General features: G+C 38.3%; 1 protein-coding gene across 1 annotated transcript; it reads right to left on the minus strand.

Moving 5' to 3' along the window:
* Positions 1-2,497: 2,497 nt before the first annotated feature.
* Positions 2,498-19,145, minus strand: LOC124163295 (synaptobrevin homolog YKT6). Its single transcript, XM_046540097.1, has 4 exons — positions 18,669-19,145; positions 18,435-18,535; positions 12,837-13,007; positions 2,498-3,513 (listed from the first exon to the last, which is right to left on the minus strand). Exons 1-4 carry the CDS (start codon positions 18,856-18,858, stop codon positions 3,376-3,378), a joined length of 600 nt encoding a protein of 199 aa, XP_046396053.1. The 5' UTR covers positions 18,859-19,145; the 3' UTR covers positions 2,498-3,375.
* Between the last annotated feature and the right edge of the window lie 24 nt (positions 19,146-19,169).

Genomic DNA, 19,169 nt, shown 5'->3' on the forward strand with positions numbered 1-19,169 from the left:
TTGTTATCATCATCCACTATTAAAACAAGAATCTAAATTAGGAAGATGAATAGCACATGTAGCATGTGCAATTTTCTCACTAAATCAAATTCAGGAAACCTGAGAAAAAGCTGAACATAATTCAGTAAAAATAATATTCTTATGTAGCCTTTCATGAAGCCAGTCATTACACTTCAAGTGCCACCTTTCTGGTTACAAACTGTTAATACTTGAATTCACTGTACATTACATTGAAGGGAAGCTCACACATGAGTAGGAAGAGAGAGTCAATACTGACTTGATCCAAATAGCCAAACAGGATTCATTCCCGAGAGGCAGGGGGGAGTGGTAGTTGCCCGATGTCCACAGCTCAACTCCATTCACTGAGTTCCCTTACATGCAGCTTAGTGCAAAACAAGAAACACCCTAAGTGATCTCAGTGCCACACACTCATTTAGGAAAAATCAGGGGAATAACCTGAGAGCGTTACCTATAAACAATAAAACATCTTGAGATTTCCACTCTTGGTAAATCACATAATGAAAAAGGGTAATTAATTACCTGTTCTAGTGTTCATACACCAAAAAAATTAAACCAAAAATATATTAGCTCATATTCCACAATTCTAATCAGTTTGAAATTGAGGCTTGATGCAATGGACAACTTGCCTATGCTATATGTGAAGCTCACCATTGTATAATGTACTTACTTACATGTGTTACAAATTAAAGAGCATAAGCACTAGAGTTTGTGACACAATATTAAAAAGAACGCATCTAAAAATTTGATTCCTTCACCTGATGATCAAAAGTAACAAATTGGCTATATTCCAAGGAAACTGCTTTACTTGTGACTTACGAGTTTTCTGACCATATATTCTACGCCTAAGAAGAAGGAGGAGTGAAATTTTCCTACTAAACAATAATCATGTGAAGGGCAACTTATTTTGTATGGGATAGATTTTATGAATGGATATAAAGCAAATTCTTCCTAAGACATGAACATACCAGCAGGAGGAGATGGAAAAGACTTATGCAAGTGATAGAACTAGCTTGCACGTGCTTAGGTCCTTCCTAGTTGGTTGATTTTTTTCAGGGAACTGGACAGTGGATGATAAATTCATTGGCAAAAGCTGCTCTCTCAAAATAAGATTCATATTATACATGGAAGCAGTGGCGTAGCCAGGAATTTTGTTCGGCAGAAGGGGGGGTCCAAAACCAGGGGTGAACATTTTTGAAAAACAGGCCACTAAGTAGAAGGTTTTAAACTAATTTTAACACTTTTCATAATCGAGAGAACTTCATTCGTCAAAGAAACCTTTTTAAATTCATGATTTTTCAATATTTTTTTATGAAGGAATATAATTGTGTTTTTATATTTGGGGGGGGGGGTCCAGACCCCCCCTGGCTACGCCACTGCACGGAAGCATGAAAATTCTCATATTCTGCTCATAAAAATTTGAGCGTCACGTAGAGGGTGTGTATAATACAGTAAATTATGGTACAGTTCAAAAACTTGTGCAACACAGAGCAAATTATCACTCATTTTAACTATACCAAAATCCCTTGAACTTACACAAAGCAGTTTTACTAAAAATCCAATCTATCCTCCAGTATCCATCTTCAGGAAATGTTTTAGAAGGTAAGGCGTAGGATTAATAACTTTCTCAGCCCTATTCTTTCCATGATTTCAAGAAACTAAACCATAACTGACCTATTTTTTAAATCTCTGAGCTACATAGGATATCTCACTAGGACGCAATTAAGCATACATCTCTAGAATGAACTGCCTTAAAGTTGCTGGTACATACCCGTGAAACCTATAAATGAAGTGAACTGAAATTTATATATGACCTCTGTTTATGAAAGCAGAGTGGCTGTTGCCACATGAGGAACTCAAGAATCAATCACCCACTGTGTCAATAGTTTCACAGAAGATGTAAAGCTTACCGCTTGAACACTTCATTATGTATTTATGAGTAATTACGCAGTACCAAGTGATTTAGATATTGTGACATGTAACTTAGGTGATCAACACCCAACTGCACTTGTATTCAAAGGAGAGAAAACGAGAAACTTAATTTTGGAAAACAAATACTAAATAACCAGAAATTTATAAAAGCCTGAGACTTACACAGGTGACCCCACTAACTTGTTTCAATAGATACCTCCACCTTGCTCAAAGCGAAACAAGGAAATCAAAGGATTCCCCCCCTTGGTTTGAAGCAGGAGTTTCCATATGCCAATAATGCAACTGGCCAAAACATGAACACCTCATACATATCACAGATTTTGCAAAAAGATTATTATAGCCTTTTACCTCCAATTGAGAGCAATTCCCACTCTCTATACATTTCCAAGAAGGATATTAAAAATCAGGTCATATCCATTATCTTTGTATCCATTTCAAAGAGTCATAAAAATTGTCACACACTAACCCTGGTCAATACAATATTTTAGACCGCCAAGTATTAAGCTCATTTCCCCAAAACATTCTTCAAACAATAAATAATGCATACTTAAGAGATATAAGAGTGGCCAACATAGATGCAACTCTTGCTTCTTGCTGGTGCTCTTTTATTGAGAATGAAATATGTACTTTGTTTTGAAGAGAAATAAAACAACAATATGCCATGAAATTTACCCAAGTGTTCCCTTCAGAAAAAAAATATTACGCGCCATTATTTGAACTAGTACGCGAGTAGAATATTCATGACAAAATTTGAAACATAAAGTCAACACATAACAAAGATTTTACACACGATCACTCACTCCATAACATAAGTAGATAACTTGCTCAAGGTTGCACATTGGTAACATAGTCAAATAGCAGAGCAAGTCCACATATGTATGCACGGGTGGTGAAATCAACATACTAAATATTAAATACATACACAGATATACTACAGAGATCTCACATTGACTCCTAATTGTGTGTGTATTTACAGAGCCACATCAAGGCTACAAATACAGATTAAGAGCCTTTGAACTTTTATGTTTACATTACACATTATTTTACATCTGTAGCCCATCATCACACAGAATGGACACACAATTTTTGGATAGTCAACACAAAAACATTCATTACATCTCCACCAAAAGCGCATGTTTCAAGCAATGCCACATGAAGATTTATGATTTTTTTCTTATCTACCGTTAAATTCATCCATGGGGGAATATGGTTGCCCAATGCTCTGGTTACAATGATTATAATGAGAAGACAATGGAGCATCACACTTTGCTGGCATACATCGAGCCAATATGAGGTGGAGAAAATTCAAATACCTCCAACATCCATTGATCAATGACAATAAACATAGCATAGGCAGCTGGATGACGATGCCTGCCTCCAAGACCATTGTCGACCACAGGACGTGCTCACCACGACATCTCTCCACTATCCTAAACTACAACAGCTGTTGGTCTTGCGAGCTGTCTTGTAGAAAGCTTTGGACTGGAGGCTCAATCCCTCTGACTTGGCCACCAAGTCGTCAAGCTTCTCCCCACGCTCCAGCACAGCCTCAATCGTATTGTGCTGCAAGAGAGATTGAGCATGAGACAAGGAAACAAGACACAGTGCAAGTGGTCCCAAACTAACACAATGCATTCCCTTCAAAAGAAACATATTCATGGTGAATGCTTAGTCCCATGTAATACTATAGAGGACTAATGCCATTTGTATTGGCCGGTGAAATTGGCAACGGTAATTGGAAATTGACTAATGCCATGTGTACTGGCCAGGGAAAGTGTGATGGTACCCACAAGAATTCTTTATCATGTCAGTGGGAGAAACAAGAGGGAAGTATTAAAAAAAAATACCACAGCGCTGCCTTTGGCATTCAAACTTCGTACATAATGAAATTTAATACACATGTATTTTCATTCAAGCATACAATGTCCCCAAGTTTTTCAAATGCACAAATGAATAACTGCATGCAAGAAAACACCAGGAAGTTATGCAACCTATTAGCACAAAAGAATTCCCATGCTCTTCCTTGAGCCTAGCAACAGAGTGGAAGAGTCTCCATAATTAAATCAGAGCTGAAACAATACCTTTTAATGTTGTGCATGCACAAATATACATTTCAAACGACTCCTAATGAAGGTAAAAATACTCTTTCCCTCCAATACCAGTTGAAACCTCTCTTCTGTATCTCATGCTCCCAAAACCTGTGGTGCTACTTTAGCTTGCATCATGTCATACAACTTCTGCGGCTTGACAATCTGCCAGGTAGGCACGCCTCTTGACACGCTCACAGAGAAAACAAAATCCTGCTGTACGACCATGAGTGCCAAGGCACAAGTTTCCCACTTCTTTGAGTAATATCCTTCCTGAGCAAAGCCGGATGGCCTGCTAGTAGGTTATATTTTCTCAATCGACTCAATTTAGATAGGCGTGAAATTGTAATTGCCCAACGTATTTGATTTAATAACTGATATAAAAGATCGATCGATCATCTTCTATATTATTTCTACTGTATAGATACCTTTTTCTCAACTTATACGCAACCAAACTCTACAAATGAGGTACCAAAATGCACAGAATTTATCAGAGAACATGCGACGGCATATCTTACTTCCAAAATATTGCTATTGTTTCCTAAAATTGGTTTTTAAACAATAAAAAAAAAACTGGTCAATATTCCTGGCATTATCGACACACAAACTGATACATTTGTTCATTTGCAACAATATCTCGCATTCTTTACATAACTTTTATCAAAATGCGGCAGATTCCACATTCAAGTCTCCTGTTGATACAAGTATGAGTCATCATGTGCGTTTAACAGAGGATAGTGTAATTACTTCCAATGTTGTGTTTAAAGAGATCCTCTGACCTCAATTTGTACATGAACATTCCAATTAAATTTGTACATAAGACCCTGCCTTTTTTTCTACATTTTAAAATTAGAAATCCCTCTGTGGACCTGCATTGAAAAGAGTGGGGGAAGCCCGCTGGGAGTGGTCGCAGCACCCTCGTGGCCATATAATTTTTTCCAGTTTAAACATTCAACGTGGAAGCATTTGCGTGTACTTCTGGTCTTGATAGGAGCACCATCATATCCTCATTTGATGAAATATCAACCAGCAGCGGTCTGTCCAGGTCAGCGATTGCTGAGGGCCCCGAGCTCAGGAGGTAGTACCCATAGTCCTCTGGATTGTCGTTAATAAACTGCATAGTTCATAACCCTATTAGCACTATGAGGGAGTAGTGTTGAGGACTGCCATTCAGAGGACTGTGGGGGCCCCGAGCCGAGCGTCAGCGGGCCCCACAACACTCACTTATATCATGAAGCGGCCAGCATGTGCTGATCTGGTCTCTTCTGTCTCTCTCATACCCCACTCTTAGGCCAAATAAGATGACGAGTTCGTGTGAATCTCCCTCGTGAGAAGAGACCATGGTGGCAACAGCAAGTGCGGCCATGTATGAATCAGTATATTTTGGGGAACTACTATGGATCTTATAAGATTCCATTTTTTTTCCTCATCCACTCTAGCCTAAAGCCCCTTTCAGACGTGACGGCTTTTCGCCGGCCGCCGTCCACGGCACGGCACAATGCCTTTAAATAACCATAGTTAGCAATGGGTGTCTTCAGACGAGTCGAATCACGCCGTGGACGACACGACGCCGTGGACGGCCGCCGTGGTATCCACGGCTCCCATTTCAATCCGGCCCGGCGTACGCCGTCCACGGCATGAAATAAACACTGTGGTGTATTGGACTGTTCAGACGCGTCGACTTATGCCGTCCGCCGCGTAGTTCTATAGAATTCAGAGTAGCGTGATCGGCGAAGAAATGCGGACATGAATAATATTTCATCGTTCCCATATTTTAAATTGTGTTTTTGAACGAGATGGGAGATTTTATAGTGGACGTTGACGCTTTTCTACCAAATCCAAGTCATGCAATTACGTGTGCGATATGTCCAACAACTATCAACCTATCTTGAGCTAATCATTTATTTAAATGGAGAAATAGAGAAAAAAGGCTAAAATATGTGTATTCTATTAAGTAAATAATAAGACTAACGATGTACGCAAAAATAGTCTATATGACTTTATGTACATATCAATTGTAAATTACACCGAGTCTAGACATTCCATACGATCGGGGAGCTGCCGCGGACTGCGCGCGCGGTAAAAACATTGATTTTTATTTTTAGTTGATTCTAATTGTCGTATTTGATTTCTTTTGATGGACACTCTAAAACGTTTGATGTAATTTAATGTAAATATCTTGAGATAGCACGGTGATCCTTTTCTTATAATCCCAAATAAACACAAAATTTCGACGAAAAACAGTCCTACACTTTGTATCGTATCGACGATAAATATCGATAATTATAACGAAGAAATTAGGTTATATGAAATGTAAGTTGAAGGTGGCACTAAATAAATTATATCTTATACGTAGTAATTAACTTGCTGAAAAATTCACTTTCCAACGTCCGTCGAGCACGGTATTCCCCGTGGACAGCTGAAAGCTCCGAACTGTGCCGCACGTTCGAAAAATCGATCTTAATTTCGGCGTCGCGGGTGGTGGCTTTCTCCTTTTGGTATCACTCTCTATAGGTTTTGTTGCATATGTGGTGTAAATATCTCGAGGTAACTCGGTGATCCTTTTTTTATAATCCTACATGGACATAAAAGTGGAGCCTGAGGAAAAGAGGAGTCTGAACTATAAAGTAATTTAAACTTTTTTAAAGGAATTCTACCAAGCATGCATAACCTCAAGGATGCGGAAACAGTTAACTACCAAATCGAGGTATTGAACATTCTGGAGAGGATACAGCAGTTGCGAGCAGTTTCTTCTCCTCTAGCAGGATCAATTCATTCTCCGACATCACTTAATTCTACGCCGTCAAACCAGTCTTATTCTGTGAGAGAAGCGGTATAGTGTTTTGGGATTTGGGATGCAGCGAAAGGTTTCAACTTTATCAATATTTTATGTATTTTGTCAAAATTCTTTGTTTTTTTTTCTTCCTGTTTGATTTTTTTAATTATTTGAAAGTACTGGGAAGAATTTCTGATAGATAATTTTTTGAGAAGTAAACAATAAAAAATTCTAAAATCGGACTGAATGAAAAAATCACTATGATGCACTCCCCAGCTCACATGAAAGTGTTCAGATCTATTACATTATCTTTCTTTAGTAATGAAATTTTATGTTTCCTTTGTCTAAAAACAATTTTATGAAAAATAATGCTTAAATAATTAATTTTAAAAAGAAATTAAATAATAATAACCTATCAAATGAGTTACTCATTGGCTAGTTACAGATTTCATATTTGTATCGAGGTTCCCTAAACTAAATTTGATATATAAGCAGCATAGATAAAATTTATATCAGCAGTATAGATAAACAATTAAAATAATAATTTATATTATTATTTTAAAATTCGCTCCTATTCATGATAACGACTCAAGAACTATTGAATAAATGTCGCTGATGGCCGTGCCGATTGCTTGCCGTGCTGTTCTCTGTATTTAACGGCGCGCCGCGCCGTGAACGGCGACCGGCGGAAAGTCGTCTCGTCTGAAAGCTGCCTGAATTTCACGGCGCGGTGCCGTAGACGGCGGCCGGCGAAAAGCCGTTGCGTCTGAAAGGGGCCTTAGTATCCATTTCCATAGTGAAACCCGATATCCCCACAGGTGTTCCTGGGTAGTGGACAGCCCAATTCATTCATTGAGAAAAAATATCAGATTGCAATGTTTGGGTATATGTAGTTACAAACAGTTTTTGACTATTAAGGGGGATCTATTACCGTGAGACTCCTTGCCACGGACGGGAAGTAGGGAAGGAAGCATTACTGGAGGGGGGAAGTTGCACACCCACAGCACAAATATTCTCTATTTTTCCTCACACAGATCGCAAAACCCTAAGTAGTTCAGTGAATGCTGGTTTGGTTAGTGAGAGAGTTTCATCGTCTTTGAAGTGTTTATATTAGGGATGGACGGATTCGGATCGGATCCTTGATTTTCGGAGCTGGATCTTTCGGATCTGATATTTTCGGATCCAAATGCATTTTCAAATTCCTGCTACTATAAGAAGTAATTATTCAAGTTTATTCTGAGTACACACAATCAAAGGAATACTAAGATTTTCATCATCATCACTGGTCAACAATCCTAGGATTGGTTTGACGCAGCTCTCCACTCAGTTCTCCTATCAGCTAATCTCTCCACACCTACGTATTTCTTCTCTTTCACATCCCTCTTTACTTGTTCCATATATATTGTTACACATTTTATTATTTTTATAAATTAAAAATCATTTTTAAAGGCTTTCAAGTTGTTTTTTAAAAACATCTTTACATGCTCAGGACCTAAACTGTTACGCTTGGGTTTGGACATGAAAATTGGAAAAATCTTCAGATAAACCAACGACCAATGGCAAAGCGAGAGGGGGAAGTCCGGGTGGCCCAGACCCCCCGAAATATAAAAACACAATTACTTTCCTTCATAAAAGGAAACAAAATATATATTGAAAAATCACGAATTTACAATAGATTTCTATGAAAAATGAAGTTTTTTGGATATGAAGGGTGTTAAAATTAGTTTGAAACCCTCGACTTTGTATCCTGTTTTTTTTTAAATTTTTTCCCAGGTTTTGAACCCACCTCCCCAAAAAGAAATTCCTGGCTGCCCCACTGCCATTGACTGAATTCAAATTTTCCTCACGCACACTTCCCCCAAATTTTGTTACTTTCTCATCGCATACCGACTTGTGTTTCACCCAAAAATGCTTCAGTGTGGTGAGGTGGATTTAGCACTTCCTTGCGATAATTCTACGCCATAGAGCACGAACATGGCATACATTGGTTCTCCTTATCTCAATAGAAATGTTTCTACACAATGAAAGACATTTTTATCAGTATATCATTAAATTAAATTGCAACTAGCAATCAGCAACACAATAAACAGTATTTAAAACAGCATTAACATCACGTGCGATGAGGTGCTCGACCGCTCAGCATGAGGAAGGGGTGGGCAGCAGAAGCGCGCTCCCTCTACATTTCAAGCAATGAGGCTACAAATGAGGGAGTCAAGGACGAACAAGTCAGATCTTGCTTCAGTGACGTCGTTGCCTTCAAAGCAAAGCCGGCGAGCTACGTGATATATGCAGTTGGCGTTTCCAATCCGTCTCTACATGTTTGAGGGGTTAATGCTGCGCTTGTTTCTTTGAAAATTATGCTATTTGGATGTTGTATCCACAGATATTTGGATCCGAAGTATTCGATCCAACCATCCCATCCATGTAACGTGTTTACAAAAGTGGAGCGCATAAAAGAAGTGAGAAGAAGAAAAAACTTTTATGTTAATAATATCTCATAAAACTAGAGTCGTTGGCTGAACAAGAACAGTGATTCCTGTATCGATTTACTACACAATGAGAGTTTAGATAGGGATTCAGATATGTTGGGATATTCATATTATCATTTTAATAGCATAAAAAATCAAAGGGATAAGAGAAAATGCAACTTCGGTTTCAAAAAACTAAGTGGCATCCAACGAGTTTTTTGAAAAAATACCCTCACTGAATAAAAGCAACACACACAATCGAATATGTATTAGAATACATAAATAAATTAGTGAATGCAAGAAAAAAGCATGGAGTAATGCAACTCCTTGGCAAAATAGTACAGTGCAACGTAAGTCATGTCAGAATGTGTTTGTCAATACTAAATAGGCAAAAAACTGATGAGTCCATATTTTTAAAAAAATCCTACGGCACTCACAAAATCTCAATGGAGACACCATTGTGTATAAATCTTAAAAAAATATTTTTTTAATAAAAATTGAGAGATGAGAAAAATTTCATTTCTACATAGAGATTATGGGAGGGGTGCAACATTTTTTTGTACAAGATACCGAGAAATGGAAGAATACTCATTTTGGTGCGATATCTATGCAGCAAAAAGTTCCCGGACCATCCCATAAATTTTCAGTGGATCCCGACCTTCTCCAAGTGATTCAATTTTTTTCTGACCAGACATGAATATACCCACCCCACCACTACACAGTGCACAACACCCTGACACCCATCATTATCAAATTCCAAATTCAGTCATTGTGTTCAGCTGAACGAAATCAGCATTTAAGAGTTGATGCCATAGACAGAAAATATTTACGGAGGGGAGAGTTCATTTCTTAGGGGTTCAATTAGGACTCTGTATCCCAAACTTCTTAGGAGGAGCACAGGTTTCAAGTACTTGAGCCCCTAACATACATTTAACCCAACAATTTTCAGTTCCTGTCAATCCCTAGCAGTAACATATTCATGGATTTAAAAAAAATTGAGTCCCTAGAATAATAATTGGGGATTACCCATAAAAATCACCATGTCTATACAAAATTATCCTTGCCATGGGTAGGAATCAAGAAATTTTTCCATTAAAGACAAAATTTCACTCCATAAAAGGACTAAAATTCACAGCCATATCTCTATTTCAAAGTTCAAGATTTCAAAATGGTCAGTGAAACTTTATTTCTGGAAATTAAAGAACCTGAAACTAATTCTTCCAACTACCTCTGTACAAGCAATACAATAGTACGAGGTTTGTACCAAAAGTAAGGTTCCCATATTTTTTACAAATACAAAACTTTATTTGTTTATATTAACCCTTTCGAGACGGCGGAGTATTCGTCTAAGCATGACTGCTGTACTAAGCCCCAAGAGACTCTTCTTTCTCATGGTACGGAGCATTTTTCGACCCCTCCCCGCTGGGACTCCACATTATCTCAGACTCCGAGAGTAGTTGTCCTCCCTCCTTTCTGGATTTACGACCATACCTGCGGCATTTGTTCGCGGTCAACTTATGCATTGCTAATATGTATTTAGCACATGGATAATTGTCGCTTGCACATAAACTGCAGATTTTGAATTCAATTCCTCATTTTCTTCTGAGCATTTTGAAATTTTAAATGAAGTTCTAAGGTCAATATTAATGCATTTAAGCAACAATTTCCATGTTGATGTTTATACAGAACTCGAATTATAAGTTAATATTTGTCGTAGAATTTTGTTTAAAAATTGTAAACGCAGCTCAAAAGACAAAGAATTCAATTCTTAGTTTATATTTCTTGAGAAAAGAACAAATATTTATTTAAGTTGATGGTTTGAGGCGTTACTTTATGGAAGTTGCTCATGATGAATGAAAATTGTACTTTGTTTTTCCACATATATTTATTTACACACGACCGCGGTTTCTGCACCATCATCAGGCGAGGAGCTCGCCAGATGATGATGCAGTGCGTCAAAACTGCGGTCGCGTGTAAATAAATATACGTGGAAAAACAAAGTACAATTTTCATTCAACAAATATTTATTTTGAAAACTGACTGGATAAACAATTGCATGACCGCGGTCCCTTACCGCTGAGAGCGGTAATAAAAGATGAGGGGTCAGGGTAACTGCTCCTGGATTCCAAAGGTAAAGCCTAAACCCCACATTTTTGGGTCCCGAAACAAAGACGTCGTACACCCGCGACCGTCATAAAAGGAGGAGAGCTAGAATACGTTTAATTACGGCTTTCGTTCTCTTGGTCAGGAAAATCTCAGACGGAAATATACGGCTTTCGTCTCCCGGGTCAAGAAAAGTCCAAGCGTATACTTACGTCTTTAGTAGGGAAAAGGGTAATTTTCACATCAATGAAAAGCTTACACTTTTGCCTATTTTTCAACGTAGTCTCCATTTTTTTCGACAAACTTTTAAAGACAGTGCTCCAGCTTTTCTATCCCCAAGTTGAAGAAGTCTCCCGCCAACCCGTTGAGGTGGTGTGTGACCTCTGCTCGGACTTCATCGTCGCTCTTGAAGTGTTTGCCACCTAAGAGTTTTGTTTCCGGGATACAATGAAATACCCACGCCATCTCCGGTGATGATAGAGACCAACAAATTCTCCTTGTTGCCCCCCCCCCCTACAATTGTTGAAGAAATTTGTGAGCACAGTCAAGGCGTTGCTCCATGTGTCCGTCTGTCAGCATCCGGGGGACCCAGCAAGCACACATCTTGCGATAACCCAACGTTTCTGTTAAAGTTCTTTCAATTGTGCCATGGGAAGCTTCAGGAATGCGTTCAACAAGTTCACAAATAGTGACCCTTCGATCTTTAAGCAGCTCACTGTTGATCTTCTGGACAATCAAAACCGGCGGTCTTCCACTCCGTTCTTCATTGTGAACTTCCGTGCGACCCTCAGCAAAAGCCCTGCAACATTTGCGGACATGCTGAACGGACATGCACTCTTCACTATAAAGTTCAGTCAGTTGCTAATGAATCTCCAATGGCGGTAACTTCCTTGCGAGGAAAAATCGGATTACTGCTCGATCATCACTTTCATTGTTGACGGCTGCTAAGCCAATAATGAGCGACACAGTGAATCGCGGACTAGCGGACTCGAGAGTAGGGGAACCACTGCGCACGGCACTGTTGTGGGATTTAGCCTAGCACCTTTGCTCAACATTGTAGCTCATTGGGAACCTTACTTTTAGTACAACCCTCGTAAAAACTAGCATTGAATTAATAGCTTAGCCCTGCACCGATGGCCTCCTATTTGTATGGGTGAATGAAATTGATGACACTTTCATGACAATGCATCCTTGAGGAGGTTATGGCCAGGCCTGTGATTGGCAGCAAATGTACGCACAATCGATCTCATTACACATGCACACCACAAACACAAAACAAACTTAATGAGTAAATGCACGATCTGCCCAGGGGCACCTTTTTCCCTTTCTACAAGAACCGCATAATGAATTTAAGCAAAGCACTCCTCACAATATGAAACAGGTTAACGATTATCCTCAAGGATAACTACAAGAATGCCAAAAATCTACATTTCTGTGAATGCTAACACCAACCAGGATAATTTTAGTTTCATCCAAGTCCTCTTGTATCTTTGTCATGGGATCTGCTTCCCGGGGATTCTGGTATTTGGTCAGGTAACTGTTGAGCTGCGGGAAGGAGACAGTCGAGTCAGTGGCCGTGGGCCAGAGTGAGGGTGCCACCTGCATCGTGAAATCATCCAGCACCTGAAAAATAGAATTCAAGAAATCTGTGTAAACTTCTAATGTATGTTTCGGCGGAGTTAAGGTTCACAGTTGCGCAGATTTCCGGGTAGCGTCTGTGTTGTCATTATGATGGCAACGTTTCACCTACTGTGCAGCAAAGTAGGTGTAATGTTGCCATAAAAATGACAATGTGGACGGAACCTGGAAATCTACCTAGGTACCCTCTACCAAGCTCCATCCATTCAGTCATGTTTTCATTCACTTTCACTGCTGCCTTTTGTCCCAAATACAATGCACTTATTAGTCTTCTTTCCTTCCAGTCTACTTTCTTCATCTTCATAATTTCCATCAGTTTCTTCCAATTTACCCTATCGAAAGCCTTTTCCAAGTCTATAAAACACAGACTTATTCCTTATTGAGCCATATGTATGGTCACAAAAATTGGATGTAGAGAGATCATTTTTAATGTAAGCATAACCATGACTTAGGGACAAGGATGCCTATGGTAAGCTCATATCACTTATCAAAGGAAAATTGTAGGATTTTTCTTTTCCTTGGGAAATTCTTTCCTTTATGTAGAAACATTAAATTATGGTTTCTAGCTAGTAGTGGCCCACGTCACCCTAATGACGGTATTGGGATTTCCCTGTCCTACTTCTTCCATCCCTATCCTTTCCTTGGAGGTGTCGTCGGGCTTTCATTGCTGCGGCACCTCCTATCTTTTTTCCTTCCACTGTCCTTCCCTCCCAAGGGCTGGGTGAAAAGTCTCAGACTTACAGACCTGGCCATAAGGAGTGTAACCCCAGGAGCCTCCCCTGAGCCCTTGTTTCCCCTCTACGCACACTTGGTTGCTGGAGCACAAAGCTTTTGTAATATTACTGTTATTGAGATCAGAATTGACAAAAATGTAAGTAATGGCAGCAAAAATTTGCCTCTGTCCGTTAAGTCAAAAGGATTGCATATGAACAGAAGAGTGATCAAGTTCTTCAAGTCTCTTCAACTCTGCTTTAGTCTTTCCCTGTAGGTCAACATCATCAAGTTTCATCAGGTTTTCAAGGCCTACAAGCATACCGCAGACTTCCAACTTCTTTTAAGCATTAACATAGCAGAACATAACTGCAAAATTTTTCACCGATGTGTACACTTCTAAGGAGAGCGAGTGCACCAATGGCTGGAAAAATGACAAGTATTCTTGAAAAACCAAGCATTGCTTATGGCCGAATACAGTTCAGCAATCAGAAAAAGGTCCTTCAGACCATCCTTAACCTTGGAGCCTGCTTTTTAGGATGCAAGATTCTTCTCTGACAAGTTGAGACTCCAAAAAATATTCCTCCACAGCAGGTGCTTGTTCTTGCAGCCATTCATCGACTCGTTCTAATGACAATCAGCGCAAAGAAAGTTGATACAGAAGGCGATAAAAAGATTGCCTCAACTTCTACTGCATTGCTTAAAAATTCCACCCAGCATGAAGCCATGGTCGTGAATAAATATTAATGTGAAAGCACAAAGTTCTTCTTTTTAATGTTACTATATCCTTTTTCCGAACTGACGGCGGCTGACTTTGAGCGTACTCAGAACCCACCCACTCTTCTAGCCAACACAGAAGAGCGACAGGAGAAAGTTTGTAGGAGCCCGCAGTCTCCCCCCGAACTCCGTGCAGTGCAGATCGCTCTCCAGCTAGCATTGTTGCCAAACCGAATCTGTGGAGGTTGCACAGCGTTTGTCTGCCGCCCCCGAAAGTATAGTTATTTCCAAGGGCTGGTAACGCTGGCCAGCCAGATGGAAAGGAGCGGAGGGGAAAAGGAAAGGGGATGGACGGGAACAGAGAGGTGGAAGGGGCAGCGCTTCTGATTGGCTACTTGCTATTTTTCAACCAGCTGCCGTCAGTTCGGAAAAAGGGTATAGTCTTAACTAATCTTTAATAACAAGAATTAAACTATCAATAAAAAACCCAATGCAATTGAGTATAAATGTATTTATCCTGAAAATACACATTTTGACCAATCTCAGGTGAGATTAGAAGAAGGGGATAGAGGGTCCAGCCAAATATCATGATATCTCACCAAGGAGGGGTCCAAAAATCACCAAAACTACCTCAAGTAATTTATGAACGTAGCCTATCTAATCCAAACGCAAGGAGATTGCAAACTATTACTCAAGTAGGGGTCGATTCAAGCTTTACAGAGTAATCACATATTTAGTTTTAAATTGTAGCTAATATTTTGCCAAAATATACATACCCGGATAAAAAAAATCAAAGTGACTAGTACAAAAATTCTAAAAATAGACAAAAAGCTAAGATATCAACATTCTACATTCATATGCTGATACACTTGGACCGCCAAGTAATAGAAATAACATCTAGCAAAGTCCACTGCTTCATTACATTCTGTTCATGTTCTCACTACAGTTGTGCACCATTGTAAGCTCAAGAAAACACTCCACATGAATGTATCATAATTACATAATTATTTAAATTAAAGGTAAGGGAATTTAGAATTTTGTATTAAAATATTCTTGTACAATTTTTAAAAATTCTTATAGAATTTTATATAAAATCCTATAAGGATTCTGTAAGACTCGTAAGAAATTTCCAATAGGTCCATGAAAACACACCACATGAATGTATCATAATTACATAATTATTAAAATTAAAGGAAAGGCAATGATTTATAAAATGACAATGTATAAACAATCAATAAGCAGGTAAATCAAGTATTAAAAAAACATCTTAATCATACCCAAGTAACATTTTTGGTTGGCCCTCTGTTGGCAGATGGTGGGACACAGCGGTTGGCCCATGGTATGATTTGGCCACCTCGCCAACCGTATCCCAACCAACGATTCCCCAACGATGGGCCAACAGAGCATTACAGTTGGGCCTTCGTATTCCCAACCCAAGGCCAACAAATCTCCAAAGATATACCGTTGGCCCTTTTACATTCTGCCATCCGTTTCCCAACAAAAGCTATATTTTACTGGCATTTCTCATTTTTATAGAATGAAAGTTAAATTAATTTACCTTCTCACTTGATACGATACCGGTAGATAGAATCTTTACCTTTAACTCCCTATAAATCAAAATGAAATTAAATACATAAACAATCAATGCTATTGGACAAAGTAAGGTTACAGTGGTTAAAAGTGGAAAACAAAAAATCAATATCAGTTCAGAAGATCCCCAACTTTTATTTTCACGAATTAGGACAATTTTTATTTGGACAAAATTAGGAAAATTTCAACAGCACCTTTCCATATTACAATATGGCACACACAAAAACTGTCCATCTTCTTTGTAGGGCAACAAAACACACTTAGATAAAATCTGGGTGGACTGCAATTTGTATCCAGGTACTAATTTTTTTACTACAAATATACCAATGGTACCACTTCTAAGAGGTAATTCAAAGAAATCCTCCTTGTCACACTGCAAGATGTACACCCCTGAGTTATTTGATTCAATTGCCTTCACAATTCCTATTCTCTGGTCTTCGGTAACGAAATTTTTAAGTTAGGTCCATTTTACTTAATTGGATCAGTTATAAATTAATTAATCCTAACACAATGCTATATTACTTATAGCATAGTGTTAGGATTAATCAAATATCCCACAGAAAGCCGTAAAACTCGCGATTTTGAACCATTATTCTTAAAACTTTCCTGGAGGACGACCCCGCAACTCCTACTTTCCCTGGCGGGTATGCAATACTCCCACACTCCTAAGTATTACTTGCGCCTAAACCCCCCCCCTATTGGAAAATTATTATAAGAAAATTTCTTATCAGAAATTGGACATATTTCTTATAAGAAATTTTATAAGAAATATGTCCAATAATGCTCTTATAAGAAAATTTCTTATAAAATTTTTCCATAAGAAAATTTCTTACAACTATCAGTAACAAAATGTAATTAATAAGAAATTTTCTGATGGAAATATTTATTATAAATATCATATCAACATGCTTAAAACACTTGTGCAAACTTCTATAAAAAGCTACATAAGATATACATCTCTACTGAGAGTACAAAGTTAGCATTATACCAAATTCAATCCAAATGTAGACGCCTATATCTGGTATACATACAGCAAACCTAATGATTTCCCATGAACCAAATGTAGATGTCTATCATTGGTGTACATCAAAAAGGACACTCAAGCTCTGCAAAGTTCACCTGACTGGCCAGACAAGGCGATATACCATAGAGGACTTTCAGGGCATGGGTTCTGTATAGGGTTAACGTCCTCACATGCTAAAAGAAACTAAAATCAATGAAACCAATGATAGCTTAGAATGATGGACTGATAATTGAATACGACTTTGGCAATCACTACACAATGAAAGATACAGGAATCGCAATATGGAATATGATTTTACCTGGAAAATTAAAGAAGCAAATGAAATAAAATTCAAGTTCGACTGGGGATAGGTACTTCAACAAATTATATGGGAAGGAAAAGTAAAATTTGATAAATCAAATGCATATGAGCAATGTTTATTTAAGATACCAGAGAGATGAGACCTCTACATGCAGATTTGGATAGATAATGAAAGAAATAAACAAAGCAAAATGGAATTTGATGCCATTTTGGAGAAAAGGATATGTATAGAATATGGCTAACAATAAGTGCAAGATTTAGGGATATTAATAGGAGTCACAGAAACCCTGATTGAGTATAATAGTTTATGTATTTTCCATAAAATAATAACTGTGCAGATGTTATTTAGGTTTACTCATATAAATTCAATCTCATTCTCTTCAGAGAGGTCTAAATCACTCACTTTGTCCATTGAAACACTGTTTTCATTAAAACTTCCACTGATACTAGATATGCCACAATCTGAAAAAAATATACATATGGATCTATCTAAAGTAATGATGAAAAGTTTAAAACTCCACGAAACTATCTGTTTAAGGTAACATGATTTTAGGAATGCCAGTTTTGTAAGACTTACCAAATGAGGTCAATGACTTATTTTTGTTAGAAGCACTCGACTTATTTTATTTAACTGCTATCACAAAGACATAGTGAATGATTAACATATAAAAGCAATCCCTAACAACCAAACAAGTTTTGGTTGTTAGGTTGCTAGGGAACCATGTGAACCGTATCCTGCAACGTATGCAATCGTACTATAATGGTATGCTGTCCCAACGGTGGCCCAATGATAATCCATTTCGTAGGGCCATCGTTGGGGATTTCCGTTGGGCCAACAGCATAAACTGTTTCGTTGGGCCGACGAACAATATCTGCGTTGGGCCAACAGCGGAATTTGGTAGGCATATCCACCCACAATGAGCCAACCGTGACTACGGTTCCCCAACCGAGGCCCAACGGTCAATGTTACTTGGGTAATGTTGACACATTCAATGGCATGAGCTATAAATTCTCTAAAGCATTAGATCAAATTAAAATTTTAACCACTAGATCAACAAGAATATTCCTACCTTTGTTAACAAAGTATGGGCTACTCTTGTGGGATATTCGTGATCCGATATCAATACACCAGCTAGAGAATCACTCCTCACGTAGACGTGACATAAATAATCTGCAATATAAAACGGCTATCAATTTCAAAATGTAAAGATGGACAAACTAAAATTATATAACGCAAATAATATGGTTATAACCACTGGACAAAAAATAATTTCTAGCTAAACGTCCAAACATGACATGCTCACCGGACTCCTTCACAGATTGCCTTGACGCTGGAAATGTTCTTTCAACAATTGTTTTACAAAAAACAGCCATAAACTGCTGCACCGTACTTCTTTGGAAATAATTGAAACTGGTTAAATCATAAGCTGTTTTCAGCTCTGAAGCACTATGTGGCCCTTTGAAAAGGACACTGAGCGCGTACAACTTCACCATATTGAATTTGATAGCCACTTAGCCGAAAGTTAAGTTTTAAAACGCATATAATGGCAGCAACAAGTGTTCCCAAAACACAAACTTGAATGCATGGAAAGTTGACAAGGAAGTAGATGTGACCTCCTTGACGGATACTTCAAGCTGGTACTATTCAATGAGATATCTCTGTTTTTAAAAGAACTGAAAGACCGAACACTAGAATGAATATTCAACTTGCAATCATTCCCAATTTCACATTCCGCTCTAATTTCACTAACTACAAACACATAACTCTCGCCACAATAATCATACGCCGTCTTGTTAACAAAACA

Source organism: Ischnura elegans, chromosome 8 (genome assembly GCF_921293095.1).
Source record: "Ischnura elegans chromosome 8, ioIscEleg1.1, whole genome shotgun sequence".
In the NCBI taxonomy this organism is placed as follows: Eukaryota; Metazoa; Arthropoda; class Insecta; order Odonata; family Coenagrionidae; genus Ischnura; species Ischnura elegans.